Here is a 23,484-nt window from a genome sequence, read left to right as displayed (position 1 = left end):
ACTATACTCTCGCAATTGCTTACAGTTTGTTGCTGCTGGAGGACTTCAACAGTTGTTAGAAATTTTTAATTCTGGAATTCTAGAGCCAAAAGAGCAGGAATCCTGGACTGTGGTAAGTGAAAATTCACCCTTTGAACCAGTTACAGTAGCTGATTGCCACTTCCATAAGCCAAATCCATGAGCCACTTGCAAGTGTAACTTTTGCTGCAAACTTTATTGTAGTAAAGGAGTGTGGTATACAGTAGAAATAAATTTAAGGAAAAACAAGGAATCTGGTGAGCTAATTATGAGTAAGAGTTCTCAGTGTCAACTCTATAAATTTTAAGTGCTAATATTAACGGTGCTGAACTATAATTCATGAACATTTTTTCATTAACTTGGTAAGTTAAATATTAATGTTTATATAGTCTTAAAATTTGGGATGCTTTTTAAGAAACTTGGTTTGTCTTTAGTTTTTTGAAAATATTTTTTTTCTTTGTTTTGACCATTTTTTTCCTTTAAGCAGCAGTACTCCAAATGTATTTCCAGACCATTTGTGACTGGTCTGCAATGAAATAGGTACAGAATTTGAGAGTAAGCCTTTAGAAATTTTTATAGCAATTGGACATTGATGCAGTATTTTTTAAATAGTATTTTACAAAATTATTGATCTTTAACAAAATGGAAGCTTTAGGAAATAGTACTTATTGCTGTTAACTTGAAGAAGCACTGTCCTATAATATTAGGAAAATAAAATTGCTTACTTGTGGAATATTTTAAAATTCATAATGATGGACCAAACTGCATAATCCAGTTTTGTATGAAATGGAAAGTATGCTCGTTTCCTGACCTCCAGCAAAGCAGAATAGCATTATGAAACATTGCATTCAAAAATTAATTTCTTAGTACTTGTTTTATAGAATTATTTTAGAGTCTAGGAGTCAGATGTTCTTGATTTACTATTGAATGCTGCTGCATCCAGTATATTAAAGAAAATATACTTTTTAAGACGTGTATTGCTATCTGTTAAGATTTTGTTAATCTTACCATTGGTTTCAATACTTCTTTGCCATTTTTATTTTACATATTTTGCTACAGATATTTTCCTTCTTAGATACCTCTGCAATAGTAATTGTTGTTTTTTGACTTTTAAAACTCAAATGTCTTTTGTTGTGTTTTATTATTGTGTTTTTGTTTTCTCACTACTCTTTCAGAATTACAAGGTGCCTTTTAGTTCTCAGGCAAAGTGAGAGAATTTAAAATTTTTAATGACTAGTTATGTGTTGTTCATAGGACTTTTGCTTAAAAACTGTTCTGTGTTTGCTTTGAATAAAGTTTACAGATAATCATGTGCTAAAGATTTTCTCTGTTTTGCTTTTTAAAATTATGGATACTTTTATGAAGTATTAAGAAAAATTTACTACCATATGGCACACACTGTAGCTTGGCAACGCTTGAGGTGCTAGTTTGCCTAATACATAGATTGCTTTCAGACTGACTGAGATCCACTATTTATAATGTATCTCTCAATGTATTAAAGAATACTGTGAATAGTCTTACGATTCACAAACTAAATTTTCGTGAAGTCCAATTTTTCTATTTTTTCTTTTGTTACTTGAGTTTTTGGTATACTCTCCAAGACATCATTGCTAAATACAGTGTCATGACCCTTTGGTTTTGTGTTTTCTTTCAAGATTTTTATTGTTTTTTAGGTCTTATTCTTTGGTCTTAGATCCTTGATTCACTTTGAGTTAATTGTTGTATATGGTGTTAGGTAAAGATTCAACTTTGTTCTTTTGCATGTGGAGATGCAGGTTTTCCAGCATCTTTCCTTGAAAAGACTCCTTTTGCCACAGTGAATGTTCGTGGCATCCTCATCAAAAATCATTTAACCATATAGATGAGGGTTTATTTTTGGGCTATAAGTTCCATTCCTCCCCCCCCCCCCATTTATTTTTATTAGTTGGAGGCTAATTACTTTACGATATTGTAGTGGTTTTTGCCATACATTGACATGAATCAGTCATGGATTTACATGTGTTCCCCATCCCGATCCCCCCCTCTCTCCTCCCTCCCCATCCCATCCCTCTGGGTCTTCCCAGTGCACCAGCCCTGAGCACTTGTCTCATGCATCCAACCTGGGCTGGTGATAGGTTTCATCCTTGATAGTATACTTGTTACAATGCTGTTCTCTCAGAACATCCCACCCTCACCTTCTCCCACAGAGTCTAAAAGTCTGTTCTGTACATCTGTATCTCTTTTTCTATTTTGCATATAGGGTTATCGTTACATTCTTTTTAAATTCCATATATATGTGTTAGTATACTGTATTGGTCTTTGTCTTTCTGGCTTTCTTCATTCTGTATAATGGGCTCCAGTTTCATCCATCTCATTAGAACTGATTCAAATGAATTCTTTTTAATGGCTGAGTAATATTCCATGGTGTATATGTACCACAGCTTCCTTATCCATTCGTCTGCTGATGGGCATCTAGGTTGCTTCCATGTCCTGGCTATTATCAACAGTGCTGCGATGAACATTGGGGTACACGTGTCTCTTTCAGATCTCCATTCCTTTTTTTAAAGCTATCTTTATGCCAATACTTCACTGGTATCAGTTACTGTAGCTTTGTAGTTAAGTTTTTAAATCAGAAAGTGTGAGTCCTCTAGGTTTGTCATTTTCTTTCAAGATTGTCTGTTTGGAGTCCCTTGAGATTCCTTGTGAATTTTAGAATGAATTTTTCTGTTTCTTCAAAAATCATCATTAGGATTTTATCAGGGATTGCATTGAATCTGTAGGTCACTTTGGGTGGTATTGATATTTTAATAATAAGTCTTCCAGTCCATAAATGCAGGATATGTTTCCATTTATTTGTCTTTAATTTCTTTGAGCAACTTTTTTTAGCTTTCATTCTAGAAGTCTTTCAGCTCCTTGGTTAAGTTCCTTCCTAGGTATTTTATTCTTTTTGATGCTATTTGAAATGGAATTGTTTTCTGTCATTGCCTTTTCATATTGTTCACTGTTCATGTACAACTGAATTCTATAGTTGACTTTGTATCCTTCTGCTTTGCTGAGATAATTTATTAGTTTTAACAGCTTTTATGTGGAGTCTTTAGGGTTTTCTGCATCAGTAACAAACAGATAAATTTATTGCTTCCTTTCCAATTTTGATGCCTTTTATTTTTCTTGTGTATTGCTCAGGCCAAAACTTAACACTACAGTGTTGAATAGAAGTGGTGAAAGCAGTTGTCCTTGCATTGCTCCTGATCTTAGAAGAAAAGCTTTCAGTCTTTAACCATTGAGTATGATTTTCACTGAGTTTTTCATACATGACTTTTATTTATTATGTTGCACTAGTTTCCTTCTGCTCCTATTTCATTGAGTATTTTTATCATAAAAGGGTGTTGAATTTTGTCCAGTGCTTTTTCAGCAATAATCAAGATAATGTAGTATTTTCCTTCATTTTGTTAATATGGAGTATTTACATTGATCAGTGCTCATATGTCGAACTATCCATGCATTCTAAGAATAAATCCCAATTGGTCATCCTTTTAATATGTTGCTGAATTCTGTTTACTAATATTTTGTTGAGGACTTTTACATGAATATTCATAAAGAATGTTAGCCTGTAATTTTCTTGTAGTGTCTTTTGTCTAGCTTTGGTTATGCTTGCTTCATCAAATGAGTTACGGAGTTCCCTCTTCAGTTTTTTGGGAAAGTTTGAGGATTGGCATTCAGTTCAGTTCAGTTCAGTTTCTCAGTCATGTCCGACTCTTTGCGACCCCGTGAATCGCAGCACGCCAGGCCTTCCTGTCCATCACCAACTTCCGGAGTTTACTCAAACTCATGTCCATTGAGTTGGTGATGCCATCCAGCCATCTCAACTCCTGTCGCCCCTTCTCCTCCTGCCCCCAACCCCACCCAGCATCAGGGTCTTTTCCAGTGAGTCAACTCTTCGCATGAGGTGGCCAGAGTATTGGAGTTTCAGCTTCAGCATCAGTCCTTTCAATGAACACCCAGGACTGATCTCCTTTAGGATGGACTGGGTGGATCTCCTTGGAGTCCAAGGGACTCTCAAGAGTCTTCTCTAACACCACAGGTCAAAAGCATCAATTTTTTGGAGCTCAGCTTTCTTCACAGTCCAACTCTCACATCCATACATGACCATGGGAAAAACCATAGCCTTGACTAGATGGACCTTTGTTGGCAAAGTTATGTCTCTGCTTTTTAATATGCTATCTAGGTTGGTCATAACTTTCCTTCCAAGGAGTAAGGGTCTTTTAATTTCATGGCTGCAGTCACCATCTGCAGTGATTTTGGATCCCCAAAAAATAGTCTGACACTGTTTCCACTGTTTCCCCATCTATTTGCCATGAAGTGATGGGACCAGATGCCATGATCTTAGTTTTCCTAATGTTGAGCTTTAAGCCAACTCTTTCACTCTCCTCTTTAATGAAGAGGCTTTTTAGTTCCTCTTCATTTTCTGCCATAAGGGTGGTGTTATTGATATTTCTCCCAGCAATCCTGATTCCAGCTTGTGCTTCCTCCAGCCCAGCGTTTCTCATGATGTACTCTGCATATAAGTTAAATAAGCAGGGTGACAATATACAGCCTTGATGTACTCCTTTTCCTATTTGGAACCAGTCTATTGGTCCATGTCCAGTTCTAACTGTTGCTTCCTGACCTGCATATAGGTTTCTCATTGGCATTAGTTCTTTATGTTTGTTAGAATTTACTAGTGAAGCTGTCAGGTTCAGGACTTCTCTTTTTTGGGAGATTTTTGATCACTGAATCTATCTCCTCACTAGTTATAAGTCTGTTCAGATTTTCTGTTTCTTTTTGATTGAGTCTTTATAAGTTTTGTGTTTCTAGGAATTTGTTAATTTTGTATAGCGTATTGAGTTTGGGGACATAACAGTTGTTTGTAGTACTCTTAAAATCTTTTTTATTTCTGTAGAATTAGTTGAAATGTTCCCACTTCTATTTCTGATTTTACTAATTTGGTTCTTCTTGTTTCTTAGTCCTCCTAGCTAAAGGTTTGTCAATTTTGTTCTTTTCTAAGAACCAGCTGTGATTTTCAGTGATTTTTTTTTTTTCTTTAGGTTTTTCTATTCCCTATTTTATTTATCTCTGTTTTGATTTTTATTATTTCCTTTTTGCAACTACTAGCCTTGGGTATAGTTTGTTCTTCTTTTTCTAGTTTGTTAACCTCTAAAGTTAGATTAATGAGATCCTTCTTGTTTTTTCATGTAAACATAGTTGTAAATTTCCCCATTATCATTTCATTTGGACCATGTTTTTTATCTTCTTTTGTAAAGTGTCTGTAAATATCTTGGGGATTTTTGTTTTGCTTTCTTTGGGGTTTTTGTTTTGTTTTTTTTCTCTTAGTAAAGAGCTGTAAGACTTTTTTCCTTAATGAATTTGGACAAATTTTTTTGGTCAGGTATATGTATTAAGAACATTTGCATTCAATCTGTGGTTTGTCTTTTCTTTATATTTACAGTGTCTTTTAAGCAGAGAAGTTTTCAATTTTAATCCTAGCTGAGAAATCTTTTTTCTAAGGTCACAAAGATATTCTCCTATGTGTTCTTCTATAAATTTTATAGTTACCTTTTACATTTAGATCTGTGATACATTTTGAGTTAACTTTTGTATATGTGGAATGAAGTTGAGGTTTTATTTTTCCATATGGCTATCCAATTCTTTTAGCACCCTTTGTTGTGAAGACTTTTTTTTCTTCACTGAAATTTTGTGATACTTTCTTGAAAAATCAGTTACATAGTATTGCTGTGTTTCATGGTATATTGGTATAGTTGTAACACTTAGTAGCAGTATTAGGAAAAGAAGAGAAAAAGGACCATTGAAGAGAAAGCTCTCATACATAGATGATGTTCTTATTTATTTGAAGGAATTGCTTTATTTAAAAAATTTTAATGTAGAGCTTTAACTCACTTAGGAGTTTTATTTTACATGTACATTTGTAAATGCAAATTTCCAATTGAAAGTTATCAAATTATTGAGAATAGTTTTCACTTCCAAATATTAGAGTATATGCCACTTAATGTGTAGAGACAGCTTCTAATATTTTTGCCCTTAATGCTAATTTTGTAGGTAATTTAATAATTTCGGTATTTCAGTTCATTTCAAGCAGTATTTTGTTATATCTTGTTATTATATACATTTGTGATTATTTCATGATAGAAATACAAATATCATTTTCATTTCATTGAATACACGTTCTAGTTATCTAGTGTCTATTTTTTAAGATTGGGTTGTTATTAACCGTAATACATGAACAGGAAAAATTTCATTACCTCATGGATTAAGTACTAGCTATAATTATTTTCAGTTTCTAGTCTTTAATTTCAGTTTGTATAGTGGCCATGTGAAATTAATAGAAATTAAGTAAATGACATTGTCTTCTTATCCACAGTGGCAGCTAGACTGTCTTGCTTGCTTGCTGAAGTTAATATGCCAGTTTGCAGTAGATCCATCTGATTTGGATTTAGCTTATCATGATGTCTTTGCCTGGTCTGGTATAGCAGAAAGCCATAGGAAAAGAACATGGCCTGGCAAGTCAAGAAAGGCTGCTGGTGATCATGCTAAGGGTCTTCATATACCAAGATTAACAGAGGTAAAGTAGAAACATTACCATTAAACTGTAGTAATACACTTGTCTTTTAAGAGAATTTGTTTATTTTTGTTTTTACAAAGTGAATAACACTGATATCTATGAAATGCTATCCTGGATCACCACAGTATGACCTCACAGCAGAAGTCTTGCCTTCATTTTAAATCAGTAGCAATTACGAAGGAGTAAAAGTTTTCAGTTCATCATCCAAACTGCAGAGTGAATTTTATGCCATTTTATATGTTATCTAACTGTAGGGTTGAATTCATTAGTTGGTCTCAGTAATTTTTATGCTGAATGGAGGGAGGATCCATTCAGAAAAACCAACTACACTAGGTATTCCAACAGAGTAAATTTAAGATTGAGAACTAATGTTATTCATATGTTTCAGAGTTGTTTAGTTGCTAAGTCATGTCCGATTCTTTTGTGACTCCATGGACTGTAGTCCCATCTGGGATTTTTCCCAGACAAGAATACTTGAGTGGGTTTCCATTTCCTTCTCCAGTGAATCTTCCCGACCCAGGAATTGAACCTGTGACTTCTGCATTGGCAGGTGGATTCTTTTCCACTGAGCCACCAGAGAATCCTATGTTTTGGAGGGCTATAAATTAAAAAGGGAATGTTAAGGTAATGCAGGCAATTTCACATATTTTTGAGGAATATGTGTAAAAGATTATAGTTACCAGAAGTGAGAAGCTTATAGATGGGATCTTGCTGAACTGGAGTTTAGGCCTCTGAGGAACTCATTCTGGTACTGATTCTGAAACCAGTTTCCTCATCTGGTTAAAATACTTCTGGAACAGTGTTAACAGAAAAAGCAAGAATTCCCTGGTGGTTCAGTGGTCAGAGCTCCATGCTTTCACCATCGGGGGCCCAGGTTTGATCCTTGGTCAGGAACTAAGATCCCACAAGCTGCGTGGCACAACCAAAAAAACCTCCCAAACCAAAACAAAACAAACAAAAATGAAAAAGCACGTAAGTTATCTCTTGAGTATCCCAGCTTGACAAACTTAAAAGAAAGTCAGCTGGCAGAGGAGAAATTTTGCAGCCATTGTAATGGCAGAGCCAGTTCACAGTATGGTGGGTTTGGAGCTGAACAGAAGTGGCACGAGAGCCAGCACATCCAGCAATGAAATGAAGTCTTTCTGACTGTGGGTTCTGTTGTTCATACAGTCAAGTGTGTGCCCTTCCACTGTTTCTGTCAGTGAACTGAACCGGGGGAGGTTGAAGATAAGTTTTTATTCAGTCTGTTCCTTATTTTGTAATCATTTGAGGACAGCAGCTTACCCTAATACCTGTTCAAGAACCTTCAGAGCAATGAGTTGTTACTGATAGAGAAATAAAATACATATACTCATATATGGGATTTTTAAATAATTGGCTAAAAAAATTTTGTTCAAGTACATAATTACTAAAAATACTTAGAATGTACAATTGAGGAAATTCCCTAACGGCTCAGTGATTAGGACTCTGCACTTTCACTGCTGAGCGCTCAGGTTCTGCCCCTGGTCAGGGAGCTAAGATCCCGCAAGCTGTGGTGTGGCAAAAAAGAATATACAAATGAACCTTCCCCAGAGTCACAGGTCATTTACCATGGGTTTTCTTTTTATGTGCATATTTTTTTCTATGCATATGTCACTATTACAGTTTTATTCTAGAAAAAGCATAAATTTTTTCATTTGTTTATCATAATAATTAGAGCATAGTATGTAAATCTAAGCTATTTGAGGGGAAATTTTTGTTACTCTTTTTCTCGAGACGAAGTCATCTAATAGAAAGAAACACTAATTCTTTTACTAATTTATTGTCATGGAATATTTCATTTATTCCCCTTCAGTAGCCTTTTAGAAGTTTCAGATTCCAAATTTAACTTTCAAATTCCAGCCTAAGTATAGCTTGTCTTTTTTTTTAACTTTTAATTTTGTGTTGGATATAGCCAATCAACAATATTGTGATAGAGTCAGGAGAACTGGAAAGGGACTCAACCATACATATACATGTATCCATTCACCTCCAAACTTAAATATAGTTTTTCTTAAAGCTCTCCTTATTTAGTCAGGGACAGCTTTAGTTGCCTTTCTCTTCCATTGATCATTTGGCACATTGCATATACTTGTGCTTCATTCCTTTTTTTTTTTTTTTAATGTATTTTTCTCTGCTCTGGGTCTTTGTTGCTGCAAGGGCTTTTCTCTAGTTGTAGCGAGCAGGAGCTACTCTTCAGTTGCAGTGTGCAGGCTTGTCATTGCCGTCGCCTCCCTTGTTGTGTAGCACAGGCTGTAGGGCACGCAGGCTTCAGTAGTTGTGGCACATGGGCTCAATAGTTGCAGCTCCTAGGCTCTAGAATGTGCATTCAATAGTTGTGGCTTATGGGCTTAATTCCATGGCATGTGGGACCCTCCCAGGTCAGGGATCGAGCCTGTGTCTTCTGTATTGGCAGGCAAACTCTTCGCCTCTGAGCCACCAGGGAAGCTCCTGCACTGCTTTGTATGTTATCTGCTGCCTTGGGCTAATTTCCCCAGGATAGGAACAGTACTTTTATAGAGTTTAGTGCCCAGAATGAGTTTGGGCTTGCAGAAGAAATTTAATAATTCTTTATTAAGTTAGCAAATATTTTTTCTATTATATAGATTAAGAACTGAGAAATCCAGTATTAGAGTCATACAGCTTGAAAATAAGGAAACAAATGTTGAACCTCAGGATTTTTAATCTGGATTCAAAGCTTGGTTAACTATAGTATTTATTTCACAAGTGAAAAATGTTACTTCATCTACTGCCCCCCAGAATCACTGCATGTATAATATATAATTTTTTCTCGCTCTGTTGGGTGACATGCAGATAATCTGTGGACCAAATGGAATTTGCCTGTGTATTTTCTAAATTTGTATTATTTTCTTTTTAAAGTTGCTATTCTTACATTTGTTTATGAAAATCTGTTTTTCTAGTATTTAATACTTTTGTAGTATTCTCCAATAACCAGTTTTAGAGTATTCTTTATATTTTTATAAATAAAAATCAAAGTAATATGGAGTCTGTTTAAAATGCAGTTTTGTGCTTTAGTGTATTTACAGATTTTTTTTTTTAATGTTTTTATTTTAAAGGTATTTCTTGTTCTTGTCCAAGGAACCAGTTTGATTCAGCGACTTATGTCTGTTGCTTATACATATGATAATCTGGCTCCTAGGTATGATGTTTTTACATTATGTATGTATGTGTTTTAAAATTTTAATTTGGAAAAACTTGAAATCTAACAGATGAGGGTATTTTAGTGAACTTTCATATTATTCGTGTAGACTTGCATATTGTTACCAACGTTTTGCAAGTTTTTATAGCATTTTCTGTGGGTGTCCCTGTGCACACGTTTATTTACATGTTATCCTAAATTCTGTAAGAGTTCAGATATTATGGTCACTCACCCATAAATAGTTAGATGTATTTCCTAAGACCAAGGACAATTTCCTGACGAATATAGTGAAATACTCAAATTTTGGACTCCATTAATATTCTCTATAGCAATTTTTTCTTCATCCAGGATCACATACTGTGTAATAGTCGTATTTCTTCCATTTCCTTTAATAGGGGATATTTCTTATCCTTTCTTTCATGGAACGGACATTTTTGAGCATCCCAGGCCAGTTCTTTTATAACACCTTTCAGTTTAGGTTTTCCTGATTGTTCCTTACAGTTTAACTGATAAAAGTTAAACTTGAAATATGACCAGATCTTGATTTACAAGTTTTAACTTTTCAGTACCTTTTACTTTAACTCAGTTATATAGATTTTGAACTTTTCAAAGGCGTTTTTTATTATAACAATTTAATTATAACAAAGGTAGGTATCTAGAGATCAGTGCTTTTCTTAAGGGAAAAAAACCCAGCAATTTATTTGTAAGGTGAATACTAAAATCCTGTGTAATAGTGTTATTAAATTGAAAAGTTTTACTGTTTAGTTTTCTTTAAATTGAGGTAATACATTTTCCACTGAAGTTACTAAAAGTATCATGGGGAAAAAATAGAACTGAAGGAATATAGAATTAAATTAGTTATTTTTCTCTACTTTTCAATAATTTCCTTTTAACTATTCCCGATGAAAATTGAACTTACCCATAGAAAAAAAAGGGCATTTTATGCCAGTTTATGATTTTTTTCCTTTTAGGAGTCTTATATTTAGATTCTAAACCATTACAACCTTTCTCTTTGTAATCCATATCACTGCAGTAACCAAATTTTTAGGCACTGTGAGAGTGCACTTAAGTCAATATGGGATTCACTCATTTTATTTATTAAATATGAAGACATTTAGTGTCTGTTATAGTAAGATTTTGCCAGTGATTCGTTAAGCAAAAATGAAGACCATGGAAAAATAAATTGGTATCTTTCATAAAGATCTATAATCTTTTGGGAAAGTTAAATGATAAATATAGTAAGAAATAGAGTTATTTTTTAATTCATTGCTGAATTTAACTATTCCTGGTGGTATGTTTTTACTTTACAGAGTTTTGAAAGCTCAATCTGATCACAGGTCTAGACATGAAGGTAAGGGTTCCACAGAGTTGATTTTTAATAGATAAAGATTTGGATGGCTGGAAACATTTACATATAATACCTTTCTTTAATAACAAACATTTTGTTTTCTTTATAGTACAAGCCTTTTATAATAATTTTTATAGTAACTTTTTTCCAATTTTTCTTTAGTTTCACATTATTCTATGTGGCTCTTGGTGAGTTGGGCTCATTGCTGTTCTTTAGTGAAATCTAGCCTTGCTGATAGTGATCATTTACAAGATTGGCTAAAGAAATTGACTCTCCTTATTCCTGAGGTAAGCTAAAGATTGAAGATTAGTACTGCTCTTCATATTTTTTTCATATTATTAGCATTGATAATAAAAAGAGCTAATGGAAACAAAGAATGTGATTCCATGAATATATCCTGGAAAGTACTTATTAATCCTTTAAGATCTAGAGTATTTTGAACTATGTACACTTAAGTGTGAATGTTACTGTGTAGCATTCATATTTTTCTTTTTTCTGTAGTGTTTGTTTACAGAGTGGTTCTTTTGGGGTTTTTTTGTTTTCTGAGGGTTTAGAAAGATTTGAGCCTTTATTTTTGTAATTTATATTTTAGTGAAATTTATTTTGCTTTATCTAGTTGAGTGTATCCTTAGATGCAAGAGAGACCGACAATAAGTTATATGTATTTCCTTTTGATTTCATTGTTGACACTGAAGTCAATATAATTTTCACCGATTGTATCTTGATGTTACTCACACCATATCCTAAATGAAATAGTAGAAACACTTACTAGTACACTTAGCCACGATATTCACATCTTTTTTAGAGAACATTTTCTAGAATTATTAGCTATGATTGAATGCATATGTGTTCTTGTTCTGGCTCTGTACCAGGTAACTATTCTAACATTTGAACAAGATTCTAAAATCTGTAAAATATTTTGTTTTAAATACTTTCTAAGTTGCTTCTAGTTCTGAAAATATTTTTCTTGTTACTTAGTCATGTAAATAAATTATTATGAATATTCTCTTCTCAATCCTTTTTGTATTTATCTGTTCTTGTATTTATTTGGTTTGTTTTTATGGCCATATTTGGGAATTTCCAAAATGTTTTTACGTATTACTCTATATACTTTGGGGTACTTCATTTGATCGTGTATTATTTACATGCCTGAGTATGTGATCAGGACATTGTGTTTTAAAATGTTATTAAAGAAGCCATCTAACATGTTATTTCTGGCAACGTATCAACTTTAAGATTAATTTCTTAACACTGACTCAGATTATCTTTGGAACTTGCTTTTTCGTTTAGACTGCAGTCCGTCATGAGTCTTGCAATGGTCTTTATAAGTTATCTCTATCAGGGCTGGATGGAGGAGACTCAATCAATCGCTCTTTTCTGCTACTGGCTGCGTCAACATTGTTGAAGTTCCTTCCAGATGCTCAAGCACTCAAACCTATCAGGGTAAGATTTTCCTGTGTTCAACAGCAGTTTCTGTTTCTGCATTTTCATTTGCCCCACGTTTATCATTGTATTATTCTTGCAAGTAATTTTGAATACCTGTTTACTATTTATAGTTTTCACCAGGAGGATGATAGTTATATAGTTCTTAAAATAACAGCATTGTGACATATTGTGTCCATGTTACACTTTAAGGATAGATTCTATGTGCTTTGGTTTCAGCTCTGTGGGATCTCTCATGGGTATTCTGTTTTGGAAATAACATTCGTCCTTATAGGTTTTGAGCCTTGTGTTGATAAGTTGAATGATAGAAACATCATAAATGTAGCACTCTCTTTACTCAATCACAGTTGTTTTATCTTTGTGATACACTTTATTCATAGTTCCCATGTATGTACTAGCCTTGTAAGCCCCTTCTCCCACATAATAAATTCAGGGCCCATTAATAAATAAATTGTACTAATCTCAGAAATATGATGCATTGTAGGATTTTTCTTCTCCATATTTACTGTCTCATTGACTGTGTAAGAAATGTAATGTTCTTTATTTTTCAGATATGAAAACTATAATAGACCATTACATGTGGGTAGATTTATAGATACTCATTTTCTGTAGGTTTCTTGTGTTTTCGCATTGTCATTGAATTTTTAGTTGACACTACATTATTTAGTATTATACATTATTCATATCTTTTCCAAGTAGTTTATAAATAATTTAAGAGTAGTGTTTTCCTCAAACTTCTCATCATTCACTTATGTACATAGTAGTTTTAATATTAAAGAAACCAGGAGTGTCTTCTTCAGAATTTTCTAGTTAAATTTTGAATACTGTTTAGTTTGTAGGGATTTAATTTTTTTTAATAAACCCTAATAGTTTTTAAAATATAATTTTAAGTTCATTTTCCCCTTTTAAACTATTTTCACAAAGTTTAAATTTTTTTTAATAGATAGATGATTATGAAGAAGAACCAATGTTAAAACCTGGATGTAAAGAATATTTTTGGTTGTTGTGCAAATTAGTTGACAACATACATATAAAGGATGCTAGTCAGGTATGTTCAGAAAATTTTATATTAACTTGTTAATAGAGCTGAATTATGTACATGTATATTCATGAATTTATATGTCCTTATCATTAAGGGCATTTTTATCAGTCTGTAATGAATTGAAAATGTCATAGTTTTTCTACTTCATTTGTACCTTTGTGTTTTGCTCTCATTCCTTCATTTTATTTTGACCTTAGTTGATATGTCTTTACTTGGTACTTATCAGTAGTTTCCTATGTCTTTGGGTATAAAATCTTATTTGGAGTATGAAATTTAGACTTTAAATATACAGATTTCTGTAAGAGTAAATGGATTTTGAGTATATAAAATAAAGTTGCAGTTAATAGCAATCACTTTAAGCTAAAGAGCACTATCAGTTTTCTGATCTTCTAATTTTGTTATATGAGACTACAATGATACTCCTGTCTAAACAAAGACATTTAAAACAAGTCCATTTTGAAGAAAATCTTGGCCACATAAAACATTTTTTTTCCTTTTTATAAATTTAGTAAGCTAAAATAAATCTAATTGATCTCACAGAAAAGTGAGAAACACTTGAAAAATTTACATGTAAATATTTAGGAAACCTTTTCTGTCAATTTTTTTCAAGTATTTCAATCAAAGTCCAATATATACACTATATATTTTAAAAATCCTTTTAACATTTGAGCTTTCTACTTTTAAGGAACAGTAGTCTACTTTACATTTGAGAAATTTAAAAATCAATATTGAACCTGTTTTAATTTTTTCTTTCAATTTTACTGAGTTATAATTGGCATACAGCACTGTGTAAGTTTAAAGTATACAGCATAATGACTTACATACATCATGAAATGATTACCACAATAAGTATAGTTGAAGATTATCATCTCATACTGATATAAAATTAAAGAAATAGAGATTTTATTTCCTTGTAAGGAGCACTTTACTCTTTGAACAAATTTATATAACATATAGCAATGTTAATGACATTTACCATGTTGTACATTACATCCCTAGTATTTACTTATCTTACTTCCTTTGATGACCACTTCCAGGTCTTCCTCCTCTTAAAACATATTTTAATGTATTTGACTTTATCCATAAAATACTAATGCCAGGTAGACATGGAATTTTTTTTTTTTTTAACCTATGGTTGCCCATTTAAAGTAGGAATCTGGTATTTCTTGCTTGGTAGTCAAAGTAATTTTCCTTCTTGGTGATCTGAATTTCTTTTTTTTTTTTCCATTTATTTTTATTAGTTGGAGGCTAATTACTTTACAATATTTGATCTGAGTTTCTTTGAGAATCTTCTTTTTTTTTGTTGATGGCTGTGCCACATGGCTTTCAAGATTTTATGGCCCCAATGAGGTACTGAACCCACACCCTCTGCACTGAAAGCGTGGAGTCCTAACTACTGTACTGCTAGAGAATTCCTGTGAATCCTCTTAAATTAGATTCTGTTTTACGAAATCTGTTTTAATTTTTTTCCTCAGTTATAATGAGAATAAAGATTTCTGAAGTGAACTGTACATTTAAGTTTATTTCAAAAGGTGCTGTTAGAAGCAAATCTTGGTGAATTGTATGGTATGTGAATTATATCTCAGTAAAATTGTTAAAAAAATAAGTCAAACCTAGTGTTTTCTCATTGAATTACTATGGCTGTCATAATTTATTGCCAATATTTCATTTTTATTTGAAGGACTATTAATGATGTGTTTACAACTATAATTTCATTGATATTATGTATAAGGAAAGAGTAGTTATATATTATTTATAATTTAATTGGCATGTTAACGAATTTGAAGAATTCTTGTTACTTAAAAGGATTTTTTTGTTTTGTTTTTAATAAATACTTAAATACTAAATGTAAAAATCTGTATTTGAATTTTGTATTTTCTTTTTGTATTAAGACAACACTGCTTGACCTGGATGCTTTGGCACGGCATTTGGCCGACTGTATTCGAAGGTAAAATTTGATGTGAAATTGACGGTTTTGTTGTATAAAGATAAAGGATGTAATTGCATGACCTATCTTGTTTTGCTTGTATTTTTTGTAGCAGGGAGATCCTCGATCATCAAGATGGTAATGTAGAAGATGATGGGCTTACAGGACTCCTAAGGCTTGCAACAAGCGTTATTAAACACAAACCACCCTTTAAATTTTCAAGGGAAGGACAGGTTGGTAATAACACATTCAAGTATTTGTATGAAATAAGACTAAGTTTTTTAATATTGTTTCCTTGTATGTGGATATGTTAAATCTTCTTAAACATACAAATATAAAGTTTGTCAGAACTTTATTACTGGTAGGAACAGTGAACTTTGAATAAGATGAATCCTAGAAGTATAGATCTTAGCCTTGTTTTTAGAATGCAGAACAAGTATTAATTACTGTGACTGAGTATGAAGAGGCAGTCTGTACTTAATAGATTTTTATAGAATTGAGTATTTTGAACTAATAGCACATGGAATTAATGTAGTCATTGTAGAATGCTTATTGATTTATACCTTAAAGGCCCATTTGACACAAATTCTATAATTGACTGATAACACCTAATAACTCTATACCAACAAATGTCTAATTTCTCTTTAGATTGTGTTATTTCCTGTCACTGGCACTTTTGTCAGTGCTTTCACTAAGGAAAGTAAGTTATGGTTTGGAGGATTGCTTTCCTGAGGTTACTGATTGTCTTAGGAAACAGGAATAACCAACAGAATGGAAGATTGTCTGTCTCCCATGAACATGGGCTAAGGGATTCTTAAGATAAACTTAAAAGTGATAGTCTTACCTGTCTTAAATCTGTGCTACTACCCCTATTGCACAAAGCCCTGTTTTGTGGGTTTTCTCCTGAATCTTTTAAAATTTTTCTATTATTCTCACTGGGAATAACTTGACTTATTTATAGTCTTGCTTGGTGGAAGTCTTACGTTATATTTAAAGCAACGTGTAATTTTTATTCCAGAGTGTAAATTATTAATTGATCTTTCTGATAACATATCATTATAAAGCAAAACATCATTTTAAAGAAAAAGTAATTTTTAGGTAGTGCTGATAAATGTAAGATTCTTATATATTTTAATTTCAAGTGATATTTTGATAATGGCCTTCCAGAACTTTCTGTGGCTGTATTAAATACAAAGGTATATGTTATGTAAATACGATTCTGTGATTTGTGTTCATCATTTAAAATGAATCCAAAAAAAGAGAGAAAATACATTAAAAACTTGAATACATCAAAAGAGAAATTATTTTACTATTGACATTGATGTTGTCTATATTTGTTTAAAAAAAGAACTGCAGTCAACATCTTTGTATACTTGTTCCATTGTATATTCATACTTGTTTTCATGTGTTTGAAAGCCATTTACTTGTATTATTTTTTCTCTGAGTTGCTCAAATCCTATCCTCATTTGCCTTTTATGTATGTATGTATATGGTCCATTTCTTGATAATTTGTAGAATTTTTGTATGAAGGAAAGTGCCATGTATATTTGGGGATGTTTCTGGTCTTTCTGTTTCAATCTATGGATCTGTTCATTCTCCAGTGTTGTATTCTAATTAAGTAGAGTTACAGTTTTCAGTTAATGTCTTATGGAGATTGTCCATCTTCATTATTAGTCCTTTTCAGAATTGTTTTGGTTGTTTATTTTTCCACAGCGAACTTTAGAATCAGTGTGTCTCATTCTTTCAAAAATTTAAATTCTGATACTTTTCAAATTGGGGTTGTGTTAAATTTATGGCTTGATATAGAAAATATTAAAATTATAGTAAATTGCCTGTATAAGAGCAGTATTTGTCTTCTTATTTATGAAGACCAGTCTTTTTGTGTTTTCCAATTTAATATTGTCATTTAGAATTTGAATTTTAGGAATTTTTAATTAAGATTCTTCTTCAGAGTTTTCTTTCTTAGGTATCATAAATGGACTCTCTTCTTCAATTTTGTTTTCTAATTAGCTGTTTATGTAGAATAAGGATTTGTGTATATGAATTTGTTGCAGGCCACCTTAAGTTAACTTATTGTTTTTAGATTTTCTGTTCCTACTTTATTTTTCTAGAGATATAAATTGTGAGAAACCTTGTTTACATGTTGTTTACAGTAGGAATGGAAGGAGTTTTAACAATGTTATTTAACTCTTCAAATTTCTTCTAAATTACGTGTCAAACATTACACTCAGACCTATTCTCTCAGGTATCTGTTTGAGATTCTTCTTTCTGTGAAGTATACCGAAATGGCTGTACCATTATAATGGTACATTACAATTTTTGAGGTTCTTCTTTCTGTGAAGTGTACAGGAATGGCTGTACTGTTAAAATGGTACATTATAATTTTTGATCTAGATAGGTCAAAAAGAGTATAATCTTTGACACATAATTCAGAAGAAATTCAGAGAAATAGCATGGTTAAAACTCCTTCCATTCCTACTGTTAATATGGGCTTTAGATGGTAAAGAAGTTGCTTGCAATGTAGGAAATGCAGGTATGATCCCTGGGTTGTGAAGATCCTTGGAGAAGGGAATGACAGCCTACTCCAGTATTCTTGCCTGGAGAATTCCATGGACTGAGAAGCCTGATGGGCTACAGTCCATGGGGTCACAAAGAGTCAGACATGACAGCTACTAACACATGTTAATGTATGTATTACTCTTTGACTTAAGGTCACCTGCTTTCCTGGTAAACTCAGAGTGAGGAAAATAAAAGTATTGTTCATTTCAGCATGGTTTTACCAACCCTAATATTTTAATTAAAATACTTTTATCACAGGCCTTAAGTATATTTTGTCAAAACTTTGAAGCTATGGATATTTAGCTTTTTTAGTTTCTGTATTTAAACTATGAAAGATAGTTCATTGTTAAACTAGTTACTAGGCAATTTTATTTCTGTTTGAGTGAGTGATTTATATTTTCCAGTTCATGTGAACATGCCACTCTGTGTCTCCAAGACAGTCTTCTCCTTCTCAATTATAGAAGAGATGAGACATAACCTCATTGTCAGTGTATCAGCTATATAAAATAAGCCTCTGTTCACCTTCCGTATTTCTTAGCCAGACTTAGTTTTCTTTGCCAAGTCGGGAACTATGCACTGTACTCTCTTTGACAACAGTGAGATGGAGGACGTGAGATCATTAATGGGAAAATATTCTAAATTGTCCTTCATTTGGTACCTGTGTCAGAGGGTCCCAAGGCCACTCCCAGATTTGGTGATTCACTAGAAGGACTCAGAGGACTCAGCATGTAATTGTATTCATGACAAAGCTGTTATTCAGCAAAGAAAAAGTATGGGGCCAGATGTGGTGGAAACCTGGTATGCCCTTCTAAGAGTCCCCTTCCAGAGGAGTTGCATAAGATGTGCTTAATTCCCCCAGCAGTGATTGTGACGTTGAGGTGCTGTCTGCCTGGGATGCTCTCTTCAGCCAAGCAGTTCAGGGGTTTTATCAGGGGTTGCGTCATGTAGGCACACAATACCCTGCATAACTGACCACAGTTACTGAAATTCCAGACTCTCAGATGAAAAGCAAGTATTCTGCATAAACCAAATACAGATAGCTATAGTAGGCCACTTTTATCACTTCAGGAAAGTTTTATAACAGAGGAGGGAACTGTTCAGCATTCAAGTGTTCAGACAACAGCCAAGAGCCAAGCTTAAAATGCAGCCTTTTCTAAGGATAGCAGTTTCAGTCTTTAACAATATTACCTCTTTTCTACCTAGTAGCCCAGGAGGTTTTATACCCCAGAGCAGTATACCATTGTACTACTTGAGATGGGTGAGGGAGATAACTTTCTTTGGAGTGGTAGGAAAGGACCAATTAAAGAACATGTGGGAAAAGTGATCCTTTCTCAGGCAGATTAGGGAAAAACACCTGTAGGATGTATTTTACATGGTTAAGCCTTGCACCTCAGTTTGAACTTCACTGTTATTGAAGTTAAGAGCTTGGTGTTGTAATTCCTTACTACAGCACCTTCCTGGTCTAACCTTTTTTGTGCTTTGTTTGTTTTGAGGCTTCTGAATAGTATCTGGCATTTGTAAGTGCACATTATGAGTGAATTGCTGCTGTTGCTACTACTACTATAATTATTAGAGTGAAATGAGGAGAAACTTAAGTAAATACAGAGAAAGTCAAGATAGGGAGTAATGAGTCCTAAGTTAAAATGTTTGATCACTGAATGGTGTGGAAAACAATATACTGTTGTTGGGACTCGAAACGATCAGGTATTAGGAGGGAGAGAAAAGTAAAGTTGAGCGCCTTCTTCCATTTTACTTTCTCTAAGAGAAATGAGGTTTGGGAATACTTTCAGATGATGGTATGTGATGTTCCTTTAAGTTTTAAAACAGTCTTTTAGTAAACTTTTGATTGTCATATAGTCCAATTTATTCTATAGAACTTAACTATATTTGGGATATCATTAATTTCCAAGTTTGGATAATATACTTGGTCTTTTTTTTTCCCCCCAGGAATTTTTAAGAGATATCTTCAATCTCCTGTTTTTGTTGCCTAGTCTAAAAGATAGACAACAGCCAAAGTGCAAATCACATTCTTCAAGAGCTGCTGCTTATGACTTACTAGTGGAGATGGTAAAGGGATCTGTTGAAAACTACAGATTAATACATAACTGGGTTATGGCACAACACATGCAGTGTAAGCATTCTTCTTTTCCTTTAATCTTTGTCAATTTTGTTCATGGAAATAAGATTTTGGAGGGCATGATTTAAAGACAGAATTCACCATTCATATGGTGAAGACAGAATTCACCATTCATATGTTTTAACATTGTAAACTATTGATGCTAGGATCTATGAAGTTAAAAAGGAAATACTGATTTTTGAATTTAAAACAACAGTGTGATAAACTTTTTCAGAGGTATGTGAAATACGTTGGCATTTTTGGGTTAAATAAATTAGTGTCAAGTAAAGTCATGTTCTGACAGTCTTTTGAATACTTAGGAATGAGTTAGTTTTACTGTGTGTTTAAAATGTACCAAATATTTTAGGTATGTGAACTAAATGAGTAATATAAAATAAATAATATGTATATGAATTAAATAAGTAACAGGTGTAGTGACTGTTAGTGAAAGCAGAATACATTATGTTTAATAGTTTGTTTGGGGGTGTCTTTTTCTCCCTCCTTTTTTCAGCAGCTCATGCACCTTATAAATGGGACTACTGGCCTCATGAAGATGTCCGTGCTGAGTGTAGATTTGTTGGCCTGACTAACCTCGGAGCTACTTGTTACTTGGCTTCTACTATTCAGCAACTTTATATGATACCTGAGGCAAGACAGGCTGTTTTCACTGCTAAGGTACAGTTTTCTGTACTTTAAAAGTTAAAACTTTAAAACAGAATTTTAAAACTTTGTTGATAGACCCTGATTCAGTTTAGTAAATATTGTTTGAGAAAATAATTTTAATTAAAATTGACAAAATTGGATATTTTGCTAACATATATATTTGAATTATTTTAATATTTCAATTGATTATTCCAAACACCACAGTATAATTTATTTAGCAAAGGAAAATACAGTTGTGGAATATACACACTCAGTGCATTGAATGAACACGGTATTTTCAGTAAAAATAAATATAAATTTTACTTACATAGAAAATAAGCAAAGCCTAAAACAAAGTAGGAAATTATTATTAGAATCACTGAACTTGTTATTTTTTAATATTCTAAGGTAAATTTGATTGTGGCCTAGTTTATTTAAGCTCTACTTTGTGTTATTTTTGTTAATTTTTTCTTTGTAGTTTTCATTCTTTGTTTGCCATGGGCTGTTTTTTAGTTTGCCTTCTGGACTGCTTTTATAAGTTTTTGACAGACTTTCTTTATGCTTGAGTTTTTGTTTTCTTCCACATGTCATCTTGATGTCCTTGCATTCCCACCCCCACCCCACCCTCCACCACAAAGTATTGAAATTCTTTGTATATCTTCAGTGAATACTTCCTATGTTTAAGGTGTCCTTCAGAGTCTCCAAATTTACAATATACTCAAATGGGTTTCTTTTTTTTGTTGTTGGCTTTAGTTAAATTGATGTCTTTATCATCTAACTGATTATAATTAGAAATTGATTTCATTAGGCATGTGTAAAGTTTTGTGACTAAAGGTTGTCCCCATTTGTATAACTATAGAACCACTTATTAAAGAAGCGTGTTTTCAGTGATTTTCTTTTTAGGAGATGACTTAACCACACTTTATAGTTTTATCTTCTTCATATTAACAATCACCTTTTAGCCATTAGCATTGTCAGGAATTAGTATGTAGAAACAGAAAGAACAATCACATGTGTTAACTATGAATGAATGTCAGAAATGGTAATTTTGGATAAAAACTAAATTTAGACTTGTCTCTACATAAGGAATTCTTACAGAATAGAAATTTGACATGATTTTGGAAAGTGCTTTCGTCAAATGAGCACTTGATTATTTACATGAAAATGTCATTTTTATTATTTCCTTTTCAGATTTGCACGGAAAGATTAAAGAAAACTGCATGTATTTTAATTGTGGCTGAATATACACAGTATAAAGTTTATCCTATTAACCATTTATAAGTGTACAGTTGTGTGGTATTAGGTATATTCACACTGTAATCATTAACACATCAAACTCCAGAATTTTTTCACCTACCCCAAATGAAACTCTGTATCCATTAAATACTTTGCTCCCCATTCTTTTTTCACCCATATCCCTTGCAACCACTGTTCTACTTCTGTCTCTATGAATTTGAACTACTCTCAGTACCTCATAAGTGGAATCATGCAATATTAGCCCTTTTGTGACTGACTTATTTCACTTAGCATAATGTCTTCAAGATTCATCTGCTTCTTCAAAATTATGACAGGTAATAATTTGTAAAGAGAATATTAACTACTTTATTGGTTATTTTAAAATTTTAATGAGATAGAGTATATCTAACAAGTGCCCTAGCATGAATGTGAGACGCTCCTATAAGGCTGGTGTTCTGATCCAAGTCTCCAGTAAATGAGTGTAGCCAGAATCCTAAATCTCAGTTAATGTACTTGAAAATTTAGAGGATTTTCAAAGAAATTGGCCAGTATTACCCTGCAGTGTTAAGGATCTACTGTTCTAGAAAAAAAATGAAGGTATGACTAGATGAGTGTATTTTTTAATGTGTGGATTTGTTCCTGGAAAAGATGTTTTCTGTTCTTGCAAAACTGCCAACTTGTAAACCAACATTGAACCAAATAAGTACTGATAAGTAAAGTAGTTTTAAGATTTCCTTATTTAGTTTCCTTACATAATAATGATGGCTGTATTTGTATAATGAACAAAATACTTCAATTTTTAAAATGCTAAAATTGCTAAAGAAAATAGACTGTGTGTTTTTCCTACATGTGGCTAAGAGAATGAAAACAGTGTTGAGCACATTTTAATGCTTTCTTTTCTAAAATATCTAATTTACCATCATCATCAGTATGTTTTAATGGAAGGTTTTTTCTTTATTTACAGTATTCTGAAGATATGAAGCATAAGACCACTCTTCTGGAGCTTCAAAAAATGTTTACATATTTAATGGTATGTTTGAGAATCAGATATGGAAACTAGTTAGATATACCCATTGACCAAAGAAAACTTTAATTGGAATTCAAGAGTATTGGCCTGTCGTGACTATCTACTCTGATTTTTCAAACTGACTGTCAGTTGCTGATGTTCTTTATCATAGTGAATTTTAACTGTCATATTTCAGTCATCTGCATTTTTGTTAATTTATCCTTTGAAGAATTTATTATATCCGATCCATCTTTCATCACAAGGTCACCCCCACCCTTTAGTCTTAGGATTTTCTGACTGGTTTTTCTTTGTCTTTCTTAGTTTCTGCCCGTAAAACTATAAAATTAATCGTTAAAAAATAGCAAATCTTAAAA

At 32.8% G+C, this 23,484-nt stretch overlaps 1 protein-coding gene across 5 annotated transcripts in view; it reads left to right on the top strand.

The window, feature by feature from the left end:
* Positions 1-23,484, top strand: part of USP34 (ubiquitin specific peptidase 34) — a 224,607-nt gene that overhangs the window by 145,435 nt on the left and 55,688 nt on the right. For all 5 annotated transcript variants that reach the window (XR_006269446.1, XM_043468840.1, XM_043468843.1 and 2 more), the window contains 12 exons: positions 26-112; positions 6,413-6,613; positions 9,709-9,791; positions 11,102-11,142; positions 11,302-11,426; positions 12,430-12,582; positions 13,526-13,630; positions 15,517-15,572; positions 15,664-15,784; positions 20,058-20,241; positions 20,741-20,901; positions 23,069-23,134. Coding sequence is in view for 4 of the 5 variants with exons in the window: in XM_043468840.1 (XP_043324775.1) it covers positions 26-112; positions 6,413-6,613; positions 9,709-9,791; positions 11,102-11,142; positions 11,302-11,426; positions 12,430-12,582; positions 13,526-13,630; positions 15,517-15,572; positions 15,664-15,784; positions 20,058-20,241; positions 20,741-20,901; positions 23,069-23,134 (1,383 nt within the window). In the remaining variant the exon portion in view is untranslated. The remainder of the gene's footprint in view (positions 1-25; positions 113-6,412; positions 6,614-9,708; positions 9,792-11,101; positions 11,143-11,301; positions 11,427-12,429; positions 12,583-13,525; positions 13,631-15,516; positions 15,573-15,663; positions 15,785-20,057; positions 20,242-20,740; positions 20,902-23,068; positions 23,135-23,484) is intronic.

Source organism: Cervus canadensis, chromosome 5 (assembly GCF_019320065.1).
Source record: "Cervus canadensis isolate Bull #8, Minnesota chromosome 5, ASM1932006v1, whole genome shotgun sequence".
Lineage (NCBI taxonomy): Eukaryota > Metazoa > Chordata > Mammalia > Artiodactyla > Cervidae > Cervus > Cervus canadensis.
Note: the sequence above shows the minus strand (reverse complement) of the source record. Positions and strands in the feature narration are given on the sequence as shown.